Consider the following 17,702-nt stretch of genomic DNA (forward strand, 5'->3'; position numbering starts at 1 on the left):
GCAACAAAACCGGAAAGCACAATGAAGAATAGAGCGGGTTACGCTGCGGTGAAAGTATGTACTGGTTGTTATAACACCGTGCCTCTAGAATAAATTATGTCCCTTTAAAAAGTAATACTTTAACTGTGGAGCTATATAGAGACAATTAAGACGATATTGTTCTCCTCATTTCCCTCCACCCCCACCCCCCCTCTCTGCAGTAGCTCTGTGGAAACTTTTAATGCTGCAGCTTGAAACTTGGGCCTCTGGGTCTAAAATGCCTGAGAAAGCACTGCGGGCTCTAACTGTAAAACATTCCTTCGGCGGGCCCTGGAAACAGGGCGCGCTGGCGCAGGCGAAGTTCAGAGGGATCACATGTAAATGAGGGCTGGCTGCAGACTCCTGAGGAGCATTTTATTTCACTTAAACCTGAACTTGAACTTGCAAACACGCTGGCAGAGCCCAAGACAGGCAGACCGCGGGCGCGTGGGGCTGGTAGCCGGGGCTGCCGCTGGCCCCCTGCACCCACCGTCAAGGCTGGGGGGTCCCTGTGCACCCACCAGCTTTGTGCCGTGTCTAGGGGCACAAGGGAACACAGGACAACGCGGGCACTGTATTTTCAGGAGCAGGCTTGTAGCGCTTCCCAAAGGGCTTGCTGTTTTCCTAACAAAACGCTGGAAAGTCCCGTCAGAGCAGTGTGTCTGCCATCCCAGTTTCCATGGGAGCTCCTGGCATGACGTTATAAGCAGATCCAAGTCCCGATGCACACTTTATTTAACAAGAGGAAAGAAATAAGTGAGATTTAGCATAAGAAATATTAAAAAGTGTTGCACTCTCTAGCAAATTTAGCTGGGCTTCCAGCAGAGGAGAATACAGGGCTGTCTAAAACGTGAGGCGTAAAGTGCAGAATTTGAAAGCCCCTTCACAGCATATTTACTTTTAAATCACAATAGTAGATGTAAACCACGAGGTGGGCTTTAAATTCATCTTTTACTTCTCTGATAAAATGTGTACTACTGTTTTCTTTTTCCCTTGCAAAAGGCGATGTATGTAGCAGGGGAGCAAGAAGGGTGCCGATGCCAGTGAGTGTCACCCAGGTGTGGTGGCAGAGGTGGCTGCTGGCTGGGCGGGAGGCATGGGGGGCAGCTTTCTCTCCCTGACAGCTGTACTTGGCTGGTGGGTCATATTTTGGTCATTTCTGATTACTCCCGAACAATTTTGGCTATGTTTATAGCAAAACTTTGAAAGAATGAATGGATGAAAAAAATTCTTTTTGGCAGTAACTCAGGAAATATCTACAAAGATGTCCTTTCTGGAGCAAGATATTATTTCAGGGTTTGTGTTAGGATCGTTTTTATTCTGTGACAGCACATAAAGAGACCAGGACAGAGCAATGAGGTCTGGCATAGCTAAAATCCCCTCTGTGTGTGTGAGGTTATATAGTTTATCAATGCAGAAACCACCACAGGCTTTGAAAAGTAAACAGCTGGCTTGGGTCTCTGTGCTGCTCTTCCGAGTCGTCTGCTGGATTTAAATGGCTAGCCTGCGATTTGTGGAGTGGGGAGAATATATATAGTTTTTCTTTAAAACATGTCAAAAGGTTTTTGTAGCCATGTGTTTTCGTAGTTCCTTTATTTGTTACAGTTTTTCTTTCTGTTTCATTTTGGTTTATTTTGCTTTTACAAACATCTTCCCTGCCACCAGCAAGTCTACAAGTAAATAAGTTTCTATCCCAGTCAGAAAACCTTATGGCAGTGACAAATATCGGAGAAAGCCATCGTCTCTCTCAAAGATTTCATCTCACCATCCATTTAATCCGCTTGCTGTACCTCAGATCTCAAGTAACTTTCATACTGTGGGCTCACTTTAATGGATAGAATCTATTTTTCATGAAAAAAGCAGGAAATAAGCTGTCTTTCGTACAAAGATTTACAAAATGTAATCATTGTTGAAATATTCTCTTTGAACTGCCTTGTCCGCAGGGGTGTCTGGCTCCCAATACCCCCGTTTCTTTAGAACACCCTTACAAGTTCTTCTGGTAGATCAGGTACACTGGTGGTTCTGGTCTTTGATGTCTTGAATGAATGAAAGAAAAGCATAATAAAAGAGAGCTGTTGATCAAGCATAAAATACTCTTTAAGCTGACAGAATGGCAGAGTTAACACATTCTAAGCTGCTTTTAGGTTTTTCCTTTTTTCCTCACATTTTCCTGTGCTTTGTGTACAGTGGGGGTTTTTATTTTTTGAAAAGTCTCTGATCTATGTAGTATGCCGTCCTCTAACAAAAAACAAAATGGGATTGTTTCTCTCTCTTTCTCCCTTTCTTTTTCCTCTCTCTCTTTCACTCCACTATCTTCCCCCCCCCCCCCCCCCCGCCCCCTTAAACAGCAAGGGTTACTGTTTAGCGTTTCTGCAGTTAGCTTTCAGCGTACCACGCAAAGTTTAGAAGTTATTTTGCAGATTTAAAAGTCAATTTACTAGCAAATAAATTAAGTTCTTCAGTTAACTATTTAGAAAACTGGAGGAAAACTGTAACTGGCGAAATGTTCCCGAAGCAAAAGGAAGACCCTCTGTCTAAAAGCAAGATTGTAAACTGAAAGACGGACATAAAAATGACCTCATTGTGAGAGAACTTTCTTTTAAGAGAGTCAGAGAAAAGGGAAAGTTTTCTTCCTGTAGATCTAATTTAGATCTTAAATTCCCATACATTATTTATACATCATATTCAAAGTGCCAGCCTACTCTGCTTGCTGGATTACATTTCAAACATTTGCCATTGATAAGTCTTTGCTGTATTATATTCGGGCTAAATGCAAATATGTCATAGTGCAGTCAATCTTTAATCCGCTGAGCTTCAGGTTCGGGCGGCAGGGGGTCCAGTGCTCAGAGCATTGCTTTATACTTAAGAAACATCTGGGGCCAGCTGGGACACTTTACTGGAACATTCAGATGTCTGGAACAACAGCAGGAGTTACTGTATGAGTGTGTTTTCATAGGTTTGGGAGGGTTTGGGGTGACTTAGTTAAAAACACTAGCTGTTCCCAACTTGAGGTTTGAACCCAAGCAGAAATCTTGCCTGAAGTGAGTTTGTTGGTCCCGGGAGAGAAGTGGTTTGGACTACTATACATTTTTAATAGTCAGCAGGCAAAAGTCCATATTACAAAATTATTGCATGTAATTTAATGCAGTTTGCCACAATTGGCATTCCCGCAAACGCTATTGGATGCAGAGCTACTGTACACATCGCCTGGAGACTAGTGTCCCTCCTGGGACAGGTTTTATCTTCCCTCAAGACAGCATAAATATGCTCGTAGTGGGGCGTGCAACTCTCCTGGGTGTGGATGTTGGACAACCAGAAGATTCACTCACTGTTTTATATCCCTTTGGGGATGACCAACATGCTACTTATGTCCCTTTCGGTATTTTATTTTGGAAAATATAATTACTAAATAATTAATCCCAGCTCTAAGAAAATAACTTACATAGGCACAAAGGTGACCTTGTCTTTAACATTCACCTTTCGGTTTACGCAGTAGCATCAAATTTCATGCCTGGAGAAACTCTGGAGAAACCAATAGAGAAGTGGGATGAATTCAGATGTGGGGTAAACCAAAGACAGTCGCTTTATCTGCAGGAGCCCTCCAGCCAGTCGCACCAGAAGCTGAGTTGCCACTGCCTTCAGTCACCCTGGCAGCCTTTTTGAAACTGCATCAAAGCCCAGGTTTGGCCCCTTGCTTTCACACGACGCATCGTGGGGAAGGAGCCTTCCTGGGACCTCTCACAAGGTGATATCTAAAGGACCAGTTTGCTGCTTAGCTGTTTACATTCTCATTTTATCTTTGCAAACAGAAGGACTTGTCACCCTGGTTCACCTTCCTGGGGTTAATGTTTTTGATTGCCTTGAAGTTCTTGAGATGACTGCAATGTCATCCCCAAACAAAGCCACTGAACTGATGCGCTGTGATGAAGCCTCGCAGGTGCCCGACGGTCGTGGCTCAGGTTCAGCTCGGCTGCTCAAACAGCTGCTTTGCCGGCGAGCTCTAAAGCTGCAAGTTTTCTTTTATTTAGGCTCTTATCAAAGGTGTATTTTCCCGCCCGGGCCTGTGCAGCGATAGCTTCCTGCAAGCAGAGCTGTGCCCGGGGCAGCAACGGCCGCAGCAGTGCGGCAGCCACGTTTGAAGTCCCGATGGCACCAACCCGTCCCACCACCAAGCAGCGGAACCAGGCTGAAACCTAAAGAAAAAGGCTAGTACAGACCAGGTCTTAGCCCTAAGTGGATTAGGTGAAGCAAAAGCTCCTATGTGTGGAGTTTGTCAGAATTTCAAATGTGTGAATGTCCTTAAATAACCTACATCGCCTGGAGAAATAAGCCAACTGTCACACCCAGTTCTGGATTCCACATTAACAACCTCCTTCCGCAGCGTTAAACTTTGCCCTTGAGGACTTTTGTTTAACTTTTTAATTTGAAAAACAGATAGGGCTGCTTTACAACCCTCGCTTTTTCTGCGAGGTGAAAGGTCCTATTGTTAGGGCAGGAGATGTGCAGGTAGGAGTAAATGTAACGTGTTTGCATTTGATTGTCTTTCTGGTTTAAAACATGTGAGCGGTGCTTAGTTAGGCTTGGGAGCCGGGGGTGAAACACGTTGTGCAGGAAGGCTGGTTTAAGAAGATTTTAATAAACAATGGGCCTGTTCTGGGTTCCTGACGCAGGCAGAAACTGCTACCGGAGTCAGTGAGGCACTTTCAGCTTTTTTCCTTTTAAATATCCTGAATCGCGGAGTGTTTTCTTGCTGTTCTTCCCATACAAAGGGCCCGATTGTCAGAAGTGGCTTGAGGATTTTTGTGTGTCTCTGCTATCTCCAGAAGAGCATAAGAAACAAATAGACTTGCGCTATCAAAGAAACATAATTGCCATTTCAGACTTCCTGTTTAGGATTCAGTCAAGTAGATATTGTTTATGGTTCATAAAACCTTACTACTGTGAGGATTCTCAGATACTGGCAGCACAGAGTTTCAACTTTCATGGTGCTGTAAATTAGGGGGAAAAAAAAAAGTGTGATAATACTCCTCCGAGAACAGTAAAATAGAGCTCTGCAATGGTTAAATGGAATTTTATAAGCACATTCGGTGTGGAACTGTTTTGCATTACATGAGTTGAATACCTTAGAGATGACACACATCTGCAGGCACTTTATTAAATCCTTAGTCAGCACTTTTCAACCTGATGAGATTACTTCTTCATTTGACTGGAGAAAGGGAAGCAAAGATCTCGTACTGGACTGCAGAATTCTTTCTGATGTTTCACCTTGAGCGCTGGGGAAGGACAGCAAGATGCTGGGCAGGACAATACAGACCCATAGAGGCACCGACAACTGTGTGGCAGTAATCGCACTGAGTAGGACCTTTAGCTCCAGTGGGTTCATTTAGCTCTAAACTGGCTGGGAGAATAGTACTGCAAACTAAACAGAGGGGAAATAAAATACTGCCTCTTTTATGAAACGTGCAGAGATAATATCGTCCTGACCGTATTGTGATAGTGCGCGCGATTTAAATGGTGATTTTAAATTAAGAAAGGCAATATGCTGTTCTCTGTCTGGGTGCAGTCAGATAGGTTACAGAATGTGAGAGGATAAAATGGGTAAGGTGGGTAGATGCAAGAGGACAGCCTGCACCACGTCGAGCAGTGCTCTGAAAGAAGGCGCAAAATACTTCAGCCATCTGAACGTAGGGATACGGGCTTCTTTTTTCCCCTCTAAGCCCCCTGATCGTGCAGAAAAACTTGACAGATCCTAACTATCAAAACTCCAAATGTGTAATAAGCTTCCCAGACGTTTTCATTTGACTCGCGGAGGTCTCCTCTTCCCTTGCAGAGAAGTTTCACAGGTGCTTCAGAAGGACAATAGTGCTCTTCAGACCTAATCCGGGAAGACTTAGACGTGTATGGGAGGCTTGAGGGGGATATGAGATCTTAATATTAAAATGATTAGTAGAAAAGGAGGATCATTCTGTGTGTGCATTTCAGCTGTAAGACGCTCTAAATTAAAACGGTATCCTGAGAGTGGTGCTGGTGGGATCTGATGGGTAAATGCGCTCTCTGTCTCGCTGTTCTGCTGCCTCAGCCCATAAAACATCTCATCCAAGTGGGCTTGCAGGAGCAGGCGAAGCGGGATGCAGCTGTTTGCGAGGTGCTCCGAGTTCGGATCCTGTAAAAGCAGCTTTTTAGTAAAGGCGATCCAGAGCCCCGGTATGGAAGTTTAAAAAATAGCCGTGCGGTTTGGGTCAATCCTGTAAGGGTTAATTAAGTTTTTCATTGGTATTAAGGCCGAGCAGTGTCTGCAGGAGTCATATTGACACCCTAGTGCATGGTAACTCTACTCCTTTATTGACATGTTGCTACTCAGGAGCACAATAGCACTCTGTGTCTGCAAATCATTGCTAAAATCATCTCAAGAAAAAAAAAAAAAGTTTGAAAGCCCAACGCTAGACAAAGGCCCCAGAGCTGCACTGCGCCGCTAAAAACTCCGGAGTCAGCAACTTCTATTGATTAAAAACTAACCTTTAAAGTAACTCGCAGAGTGTGTGGTTAGCATTTAAATTTAAACATGTCATGAGTTGATTTGTGTTACTGAATACCAACTCAGAAGGAGTTACATTCACATCAGATTTTTTTTTTCTAATTCCCTTAAGCAGCTAAAGTATTTCATGAAATGTCAATAGGGCAGGGGAGAAAAAAAAGGTGTTTTGGAGGGAGGGGACTCACGCCCAGCCTCGCCGTTTCTTTTCCCATGCAAATAGTCACCCCAAAAAGAAAAGTGTGGGGAGCGACACACAATAATTAGACCTTTGTCTAACTTTCCCAAGTGCCAGAGAAAGACAGATTAATTAAATATACAACAGTGTTGGTTTTTGGAGTGGGGGTCTCTCTTGCTGTGGAGGTCATAAATTAGGCAGAATAAATACTTCAATGTGTTTGCAGCGGGGCTGCTACGTCAGAGCGGCTGGCGGGCGGTGGGAGGGCGCAGCGCGGCTCTTGCTAATGATAGTCACGTCTGGGGCTGTCTGGTTGCCCCTAGCAACGAGACATGATGTAACACCAGGATGAACTTGAACTTGGGGGACTTGAAAAGGGAACAATAGACCAGAGCAATCAATAAAGCCTATTTCAGTGAAGGATTACAGAGCCGCTCTGGGGTAACCTTGTCTGCAAGGCACAGGCTGAATAGCAAGATGCGTGAAGGAGCGCGGTGCGGCGGGGGACGGACCGACGAGCGGACGGCGATGGACCGAGGGGAGCCCGGGGGGAGCCCCGCTGCCGCCCCGGCCCTGGGGGAGCGCCGCCGGGAGCAGCCCCACCTCCGCACCCTCAGCTTGCTCGCTTTTTGCCTTTTTTTCCTGCCTTTTTTTTTTTTTTTTTTTTAATCTGCTTTTGAAGCTAAAGAGGAGTGGCGAGGCCCGAGCAGCTCCCGCCATCCCGGCCGGCGGGCCATGTGGCCGGGCCGGCAGCGAGGGGAGCCAATTGGACATCTGCGATATAGATTTGAACCATCGGCTCTGAAATTTTAACCCCTGTACTCCCTGCTGGGCACTTCCACACTTCCCAGCCCGACCAAAGACTTGTCACACTCCAATGACAAGCGTAAGGGACGAGCCAGCAAAGTTCGGAAGAGTTGGGAGCTGGCGGTGGTTGGAGGTGCTGCTGGCACGGCCCGCGCTCCACAGCCTGCGCCCGCCTAAAATCAGTAGGGCCCTGCGATCAGGGGGGGCAACGGGACTTGGCACCACTTCACAACTCCTGCCAGAACTTTTCTCTGTTTATGAACTTTACATATGAGAACTATTTGGTTTAATTGAGGCCTGCGTAAGTCTAAATATAAAATCTGTAGGCAATAGATGAAGCCGATACGGGACCAGTGTGTTTGTATTCAGAAGGGTGAGCAGAGGAAGAGTTAGTTAATGAGGTGTATTGGAAGCAGGACAACTTCTCCAATCGTGCTATTTATTTTACCGGTTCCTACCTCCATGGCAAGACCACATAATCTCCGAGTCCCACATGAAACTTGCCTCAGAGTCTTCTGTAAATGTTCATAAATCCTCCCCAGGTTGATTATGCTATCAATCACGTCAGACGCTGAAAAGGAACGGAGGAAAAACTTGGTAAAACTTGTCGTCAGTTTATACGTGCACACATATGCACCTCATATATTGCGGGAGCCGAAGTAAAAACGTGGGGTATCAGCAGCAGCACTTTAATACCTGAATCTTTCTTGTTGTACTACTTCACTTCAGGCTAAATAGTTGCCGCTTGTTGGTGTATTCCCACAGCAATATGTCATTGCCAAGTAGCATCCCCCTGCGCGTACAGTCCCAGGGCCTAACACTGCTCTTATTCATCCCGGGTTCAGGTTGGTCTGACCTCACTGGGGCCGAGCCGGGTCTCCCCGGTGCGGTGGCACTGCCCCGACTCCAGCAAAGCCCACTCCAGCTTTCCGACAGTGTTTATTTTCCTATCAAGGAGCAAAATTGCTTTCTGTGCTCTGGGCATCTGCACGGGTGGGTTAAGGACGGTATTGTTGTGGAGCTGAATTCCCAGGGAATTCCTTCCCTTTGGGGGAAGGAAAAAAAAGAGAGAGGAAAAAAAGATTTTCCCAAAGAAAAGCTATTATTTGAGGTCCACGTTTTGTTTTGAAACACAAGTATGGCCAGAGATGCAGGACACTTTCGCTGATCCACTTTCCCCCAGATTTACTTTATCCCGGCTTTTCTCTAGCGATCCCCATTTCTCCTAAGAAAACAGCCCTGTTGTTGAATTTCTGTGCATCTGTTCCAGCGAGACAGTTGAAGCAGGGCAGTATAAAGCAACAGATGCTTATGCTGGCACATGCCTAAATACCCAAGAAAACCCCGACTGCAGGGTGATAAATGGCACAGAGAGGCGAATGTGTATCGCCTTTTCAGGGGATTAGACAAAAGTGAACTGGAGGGATCTTCAAGCCATAATCTATTAAAAAGATTGATAACTTGTAACGTGACATGACCCCCGCGTTCATCTGTAGCTATGTCCAGCGACTGTCGATGAAAAAAAAAAAAAATATTGATTTGTACAGTATTTTTAATTAAGCTTTGTAATTAGGTCAATTCGTCACAGTCTCAATTAGCCCCCCTCTTGGCGGTGGAGGCTGGCGGCAATGCCCGGAGCCCTTCGGGAAGCAGTGAAAGTGGGCAGCGGGACTGATGCTTCTCCTCTCTCTTTTGCAGTCCTGGTACCTGGGATAAAAGTCTCCGCTTCCCACCACCCACCGGACAGACCACCAGACCCCTTCCCACCTCTGTAACACGGAAGCAGCAGCAACGCAGCGCAGCGACTTCACATCGGCGGAAGGGGAGGCGAGCAGACACCGACAGCAAACTAGTACATGGAAATGGCAAACGTTATGGTTGAATGGCAAAGGCCGTAACTTTTTCAAGATTTTATTTTTTTTTTTTTTTAGACAACTTAGGACTGTTGTAATTTCTCATATGGTGCTGGAAATGGTTGGGCTTCATAACTTTTGAAGTGTTTCATTGGTAGTGTAAGCGTTAGGTGACACTGAGTAGAACTAGCCTCTGCTGCTGCTTACCAACTCGCTGTTGTAACACACTTTCCATATGGAGCCTAACTGTTTTACAGTATCCTCATCGATTTTTCCCATACAGGTGTGAGACTTCTTGAGAAATCATGAAACACACTTAAACTATAACTTTTGTAGTAGCGGAATTCTGCAATATATAACTTACCGGACAGACATAGAGCATGTTTTTCTGTAACATATCGGAAAAAAAAAATTGCAGGTTTTTTTTTTGTTGAGTTTTTTTTTTTTTTTTTTTTACAGTCGGCACTTAGATACGTAACATGAACCATAAGAGCATTGTCAACAATTTTTTTCCACTCAATTGCAGAGCGATCTAAAACATCGAACTACTACTATTCACTAAAAAAAAAAGAAAAAAAAAAGAAAAAAAGTTTGAAATGCTGCACTTACATTTAAAAAAAAACATTTTTCAACAATTTTCAACAATTACACAAAAATTCACGCAGAAATGGGGAAGTTGGTCTGTTTTGACAGAAACTGACAGGAATCAATCAAAACAATCTAATTTTGAATTGAGTAAAGTGCAATTTCATTGGATAGCTAAATATCTTTGTAAGATAGAGATTGTTGAAAATTCTATTTTTGTTTTCCAAGTCCTTCCACCCCAGGACTCTAAATTATTGGGGTAAAAAACAGCCTTGCAAGAAAAAGGGGAGCTATTTTTGCTTTTTATGTTTTTTATTGTTGAACTTGTATCCCTTTAAAACTGAAGGAAAATTAAAAAAAAAAAAAAACAAATCTAATGGTGCTTTTACCACAATATGTTAACTACATTAAATGCTAATTAATCATTTTCTGTTATCAAAGCACATAACTAAAATGAAATCATAATATCTGTTAATTTTATAAGCTAAAAGTCACTATAATGGATTATGCCAATTCTGACAAATTTTACGTGTTTCCGGCAATATAGGGTTTATCAGTTCTCAAACACCTTGGGAATAAAGAGAGAACAGTCCAGAAAGTAAAACACCTTCGTGTCCCTGAACTGGTACATTTTTCTGGACTGCGAAGAAAACATTACAGAAACGAATGATGCTGATCTTACAACTTATGCCAGTTCAAAGCAAGGGCACTTGCTGAAGAAGAAAAAAAGAAAAAAAACAAAAAAAAAACAACAAAAAAACAACAAAAAACAAAAACAAAAAAAGTTTGGACCCCAAACGTCCTGTATCTTATGTACAAAAAAAAGGAAAAAAAAAAGAAAAAAAAAAGAGTGCAAGTGATTTTTTCTATCAGACAGCGGAGCACCCCTTTGCTTCACATGCAACTTTAAGAAGGTTTCCTATACTATACATATATATACGTTCTGGTTGGCGAGTCCAGCTAATCAGAGAAAGTCTCTGCATGTTCTAGTGTTAGTAACTAATTTTTATATAGTTAATGTAGGGTAAAGTAGAGTGCATTAAGACACAATATTGTAATCCCTATTCCAGGCACTTGCCTTTAAACTATGTTTGTTCGACCCTTCAGAAGGGTTTCTACTACTGTCCTATACAATCAAGTAACTGAAATTCTTGGGAAGACACTTTGCTCCTCATCTTTTCCCTGAAACAATGTTTTGTTTTGTTTTCTTAATTTGCACGAAACAAAAAAAAAAATTCCATATCAATGTGCCTTGCCCTGGATAGCGATTATTTGTGGAATTGTTGCACATGTTCCTATATTGAAAGGGGTTTTTCCCTAGTCAAGCATTTGGAGACACTTTTTGTAAATGTGACTTTTATGTCAGCCATTGTCAGTTTCAACATCTAGAATTAAATAGGATGTTAGTTGTTCCGCAGATAGGAGTAGTGTTTATTGTCCTGTATGGTCAGTGGCAGTGCTATTCTGAGATCTGTAGATGCTAGATTATCAGTATTTTTGGATGTTGCTGCATTTTACATTTTATTTGGAGTCTTCCTTTTTGTTTTGTTTTCTCCCAGATATATGAAAATATGCAATACCTGCTTATATCATGTAGAAAAGCTTAGCAATTATTAATTTTTCTTTTAATTTTTTTTTATTTGACCAAAGTTGGTGCTGCACTTGACGCAGTGTGTTTTAGGTGTTTGTCTTTGTACTTTTGTGATTTTGAATGCACATGCAGGAAGGGCTCTTCTTAGAGAAGCAGTCAAACTGTGAAGCACTAAGCTGAACCCTGCTTCAAGCAATTTTTGTTTTACAACTGTTCCTTTCACAAGCAAGCCTTAAAAAAAAAAAACTTCCTTTTTCTTCAGATCCCACACCCATTTTTATTAGCAGACTGCAATCAATCCACATTCAATAAAAGTATATAATGCCCATTTTTATATGCACGTTTTTAAACTTCCAAGTTCTGAAAATTGTTTACTGGTTATTCTCTATTTAAGGAAAAAATAAAATGTTTTGGATTTTCATATGTGTCTGATAAGTGGTTGAGTAGTCATTTTGCTCTATTGTATTGTGTGATTGTTAGTATATGGTATCACATCCTCTAGCCAGCATCCTTTGCCTTCCCTATAGCACTTAGCTGGGCATTACTTTATTAAGACATATGTGCACTAAAAAAAAAATAGCAGCTTTCAGTGCTTCACAGTGAAGGGAAAAAAGCCTAGACAAACATTTTGTCAGAACCTTGCTATGAGACAAGGTATTACCAGTAAATTGGTTGTATATACAATAAAATTGCACCCTTTTTTAAACAAAACAAACTAAGCAATAGTTTGGGCAGTTAGTTGTTTTTAGTGAGCATGTTGTAGTCATGGCTGCAAAGAGAGAGAATTAAACTGCCCACTCAGAAGATATGTAATTTGTATGTTGTATAGTTTTATTGATTACACTGATTTATTCTACCCTATTTTATAATGCAGGACTTTTGTAATGTTGTTTAAATGAGGAAAAATTTCTGTCAAATTAGCTTAGTGGAATTTCTGATTGTTCGTTATAAAGGCAGCGTTCATAGAATTGCTTTTTTTTTTTTTTTTTTTTCCTTTGGGAACTGGATTTAAGTTAAAAACTTTCCTGTTTCCTTTTTGTATGTATTTAAATACAGTTATTTTTCTTCTCTCAATGGTATAGCATATTCCTATGCTTGAGAAGTATAGGCTACTGAAGAACCATTGTAAATGGACATTACAGGTATGCTGTATTTTTGAAGGTATTTTGTCATATTAAGTTTGATGACGCTAAAGTTAGGGAACTCTGAGCAGAATTGCGAGAAAAAAAAATGTTTTAAAGGCTTTAAAACATTAGGTAGGCGGTCAAGGGTGTTAACCAACAGGGGTTGTAAAGTATTACACACTAAATTAAATTTTCGTTCACCTTACTCTCACGCAGAAAACACAGCAGTTCCGTTCTGTGCAGGTGTAGAGAACAAACAGTGTTTTAGTCCTCCGAGGCAAGCAGGAGCGGGGGCCGAGCAGGAGGGTCCCGCCGGGGGTGTGCAGGCAGCGGGCAGGAGCGGGCAGCAGTCGGGCCAGCGGCCGCAGCCCCTGGCTCCGCGGCCCGTTACGTCCCCGCTCCCCTCCGCGTCGCTCTGGTCGTGCTTTTTGAGTCACGCGAACAACTTTTTTCTCCCGTCTCCTTCTCTCCGGAAAGCGTCAGACGCACAAATACTCTGACCTGTATCCACCCCCCCACCCATCCAAATTTAAAGCCCTAGAAATGGCTTAGCGCGAATTGACTTTTTCTCAAGTTAATTCCTTTCTTTTTTCCTCTTTTTTTTCAAGCAAGGGCACTTGCTTTCATCATGCCGCACACCCCAGCAATGCCATTATTATTTATTCTTCTTCCTTTATAATAAAAACTTTCGGGCTTCAAGTTTAGGCAGCCATGGTACACTTTGTCTCTGTTGCTTGTTCCCCCTCCCCTTAAGGTCGAAGGGGAAAAGAAACACCAAGTTTTCTCAACTCCACAGTATTCAGTCAGCCCACAGGAATATGCAAAATCCCTCTAACATTTTTTTTTTCTTTCTCTAGTTCTCTTTGTTCCGTATATTTGCAGCTTTGTAGTAACAGTGTTATAAAATATTTGCTGTACAAAAATACAAAAAAACCCAGATACATAGCCTAAAACAGTTTTTTTTTCCTTGTGGTGAATTTTTTTTTTTTTAAGAATGTCAGTTAATATTGTACTTTGCATTGTGTCTCTGGAAATATCTTTTTTTTTTTTTTTTGGTAGAAGGCCTCCATCGAACAAAATTAAAACCATAACCGGCATGACAATGTAAGGAGAGCTTCAATGGCACCTAAACAATAAATAAATAACAAAATAAACCTCATGAGGTCTGTCAGAGGCAGGTCTTGTGAAGTTAACACTGCCTGCTAGGCAGGATTTTCATTAAATCAAGCTTACAATGCCAATTTTGTCTTGAAGTCAATGCATGTATTACTGTTTGACAGTAAACCCAGCTATGCCATCATCAAGTCCAAGGCTGCGCAATAGTCTAATTAGTATCGAGTACATTTTCCTTTTATTTTTTCCAATAAAAAAGCAGTGGGATGAAAATTGCTTTGATATATAGCAGGTAACATTGAAGCTATTCCATAGCACTTAACTGTAGTGAATACTGTGTCACCAATTCTGAAATCAATTTAATGTTTAATGCAAATCCATTACATGGTGCTATTACAGGCTGGCAAAATGATTTACAAAAATGTGACAACTTGGGCTCAATTCACTCTGCTTTCCAACAATGTAAATGCATAGCAGTGTTTATCTGCATGAAAACTATGCACTAATCTATCTGAAAAAAAAAAAAAGAAAAGAATATATCAACTTTGGTATCTACTTTCCGTTTACTTCGATCCTTGCCTTTTCGGTCATTGTTATAATGCCAGCTTTAGGACAGAAAGAATTATAAGAAAACCAGCATAATACCTGATATATTAAAATGTAGTGCCTGTGAAATCTGTATTATATTGCTCTTCTGAAGTAAGATTTTTCTACACCGGTAGCCTTCGCTGTCTGTCAGAACCTTCTGATATAGGTGATGTAAAATAACCGTACAATATTAATGCATGCTATTCCATAATGCTTAGTAGCTGTATGAATATTACTCAAAGTTATGTTAGTCTTTTTTTCTGACTTGGTTCTTGTCAGATAGGTTTAAAGATATTTCACTGAGAACGCAAATTCTGTCTTTTCTTGATTTGGGGTGTTTTCAGTATTTTGGAGGTATACATTTACTTAAATTCAGTATTACTTGTGTTTTGGGTTTTTTTTCTTTTTTTTCTTTTTTTTTTCCTTTTTTTTTTTTTTCTTTTCTTTTTCCTAGAGGGCAGGACATGGTGTTTGAGACCAGAAATCCGTGCCTGGTAAGATTTTCGTCTCGAAAAGCTACCCTAAGAATTCAGAGAGCTTGCTCTGAAGAACAGATGCATAAAGTTCAAATTTAAGGGACAGTCCTTTAAACCCACAAATGAGATTGAGCTCACATTGCGAGAGATTTCTTAATGGGCAGCGGTTAACCAGGTACCCATGCTTGACCCTTCTTCACACCAGACTTCCTCATATAGAAAGAAAATCCCTTTAAAAAAAAAAAAAAAAAGAAAAAAAGAAAAAAAAAACCTCATGTGGTTGTTTAGTTTCATGCACAGTTGCAATATTTTTCTTCAGACAAACTCTGTACAAACTTTGGGCCCGATTCATAAAAGCTCCTTTGCTATTAACACGGGAGGCTGGTGGGCTTTTCTCGTCCAAATTGAGGATGGCTTTCTTTCCAAGCGCACGCTTTGGCGAGCCCCGCTTTCCTCAGCACGCGCGCCTGCTGGCTTTCCTCTCCCTCCCCTTCCCCTCTCCGCCTCCCCTAACCCCACCGGAGAACAGGAGTCGATGGGAAGGGGCCACGGAGCAGGCGAGGCAGTGCAGGACCATGCTCCGACACCCCAGACGTGCAGCCTGGCAGGAGAAAAGGGGGAGACAGGGGAGAGGCCGGACTCCGTGCCGCACTTTGGCCGATGCCAGGGGTTTGTAACATGGTGGTACGAGGCTGCTCGATTACAAAAGAGAATCTTGTCCGTACCAGAAAAAAACCACGCTAGATCGCTACCTCTGAGCTCTAGAGAAAACCTTTGCAAAGGCAAACACTCGTACACAATGTGAACTTTTTGTACTTTGTATGCTTTTTTTTTTTTAGGGAAGACTATTTTCCACTTAGTTAATCTTCTATGCTCAAGCATGAACAAAAACAATTGTGTTGGGTGAAATCCCCCCCTTTTATCTGCATCCACAAATTAATATGGGGAGGGGGGGGGCGTGGAAGACAAAAAGAAGATGAGTTTCTAGACGGAGCATGGTAGGAAGAGAGTGCCCGGCTTGGCATCCGCCGCCGCTGCTTGTTCTTGTTGCCGGCGCCCTGCGCCCGGCTGCGACTGCTGCCTTGGGGAAAGGTCTGTGAAATTCTTTGCTTTGGAAATACAATCAAGGAGAAATCTCCATTTTGGCTGGCTGTGCGGTTTCTCCGCGCAGCCGAGCTCTGACCTAGCCCTGCCCCACTGCCTGAGACTGGCCCAGCCAAGTCCCTCAGCGTCAATTTGAAATTCAGGGCGCTAAAATTTCCACCGGCCGTGTGAAAGATCTGCTGCAAATTCACTTGACACCCGTGTTAATACCATGTCGTGTTCATTTTTTTTTATGAGTCAGGCCCCTCGTGCCTCTAGTATACTTGTATTGACTCTCATAGTTACCATTTTAGTTTTACTGTGTTCTGTGAAAAAAATTGTAATTGGTTGAGAATCACTGTGGGCATCCATTCTTATTCAACTAAGTCTCCGCAGGTTTTTTGAGCTGGTGTGGATTAGTTTAACTCTTGTATTCAACCATTAGTGCTACCACCTTCTCACATTACAATACAATTACTGGAAGCAAGTACTGCATTTCCTATGCAACAAAAAAGGAAAATAAAAAATTGCTAATGCTAACAGGCTGTGTTGTTATTTACTTTCAGCTGGGGACGGGGGACGGGGGTGCGGTGAGCAGCTGTAGGACCGCGGGCATCAGCGCTGGTCACGGCATTGACCTCTCCGGGTGCGCGGCACCGGTGCCAGCCCTCTGACCTGGGAAGGTTTGGCCGTTCCCCAGCAGCAGCGTCCTCCCAAATCACGGGGCTATTTGGTTAAATCGAGCCACTGGCATCACATCGGCTGTGCTTCCCCGTGCTGTCACTGTCCCGTCGGCACAAAACCGTTCCTCGCACGATAACAGATTAATCTTCAGCGAACCTCTGCAGGTTAAATCATCCAAAGTAAGGACACGAAGCACATCTAGTAAAGTCTGAGGAGATTAATTAATTCTTCAAATGCTGCAATATATCTTTAAATGTAGCTAAACTTTAAAAATATTACCCCGTTTCTCAAGAGCCCCAGTACCAGATGTCAGTCACGTTTTGGCCGTCGCTGTTGCCGCTGGCCTTGCAGCCCGGCTGTGCTGCGCTGCTCTGCCAGGCTTCTGTAGGTGCGGGACCAGAAAAAACAGGTTTCTTTGCAACCTTTAAAGTTTTCTTCAAAGTCTTTCACTCTGCAACACCTTTTTCTTAAAAGATACATGCGGAAATTGATATTTGCAGAAAGGAATTTTTTGCATTTAAGCCATTCTGCCTGTTTTCTACTTCAAAGCCAGCACTGGGGCTGATGAGAGGCGAGGGCCGGTGCCACTCTGCTGCATGGCCGTGGGGGATTGGAGAACGGGACCATCGCAGCGCCCAGCGCTTCCCAGGGCAGCGCCAGCTCTTCCATTTTATTTGGGGGGAAATGAGTGTTTTCTAACAAGGGGTTGCCTGACACTCATAAACCACTGCTATTTCCTTTCTCACACCTCCATGTAGTTTTGGGTTTGGCTACAAGGCCAGGAGGGAGCTTTGGGCTGGGCACCGCTCTAATGTCACCGTCCGGGGGGCCCCAGCTGTGCCCCTTGCCACGTCCCAATCGTTGCTTCGGATGCGACACCCGCTGGCACCGCTGCATGGTGTGGTGGCTGGCGGCAGGTCAGAGCCCATTCAGTTCAGCAATTTTTCTCATGAAGGGGACTAGACGGTAAGGAAAAGCCAATTCTGTACTTCCAGAAACCCGCAGTGCCCCGAGCAGGGGCTCACTAGCCCTGCACCCTGGGAGGAGGGAGGGAGAAGGATTTGGGGGGG

At 43.1% G+C, this 17,702-nt stretch overlaps 1 protein-coding gene across 16 annotated transcripts in view; it reads left to right on the top strand.

Moving 5' to 3' along the window:
- Positions 1–16,488, top strand: part of NFIA (nuclear factor I A) — a 359,996-nt gene extending 343,508 nt beyond the window's left edge. For all 16 annotated transcript variants that reach the window (XM_040610608.1, XM_040610609.1, XM_040610615.1 and 13 more), the window contains one exon: positions 9,234–16,488. In XM_040610608.1, coding sequence (XP_040466542.1) covers positions 9,234–9,251 — 18 coding nt within the window. In that variant the 3' untranslated portion in view covers positions 9,252–16,488. The remainder of the gene's footprint in view (positions 1–9,233) is intronic.
- Positions 16,489–17,702: the final 1,214 nt, after the last annotated feature.

The sequence above is a fragment of the Falco naumanni genome, chromosome 11 (assembly GCF_017639655.2).
Source record: "Falco naumanni isolate bFalNau1 chromosome 11, bFalNau1.pat, whole genome shotgun sequence".
Lineage (NCBI taxonomy): Eukaryota > Metazoa > Chordata > Aves > Falconiformes > Falconidae > Falco > Falco naumanni.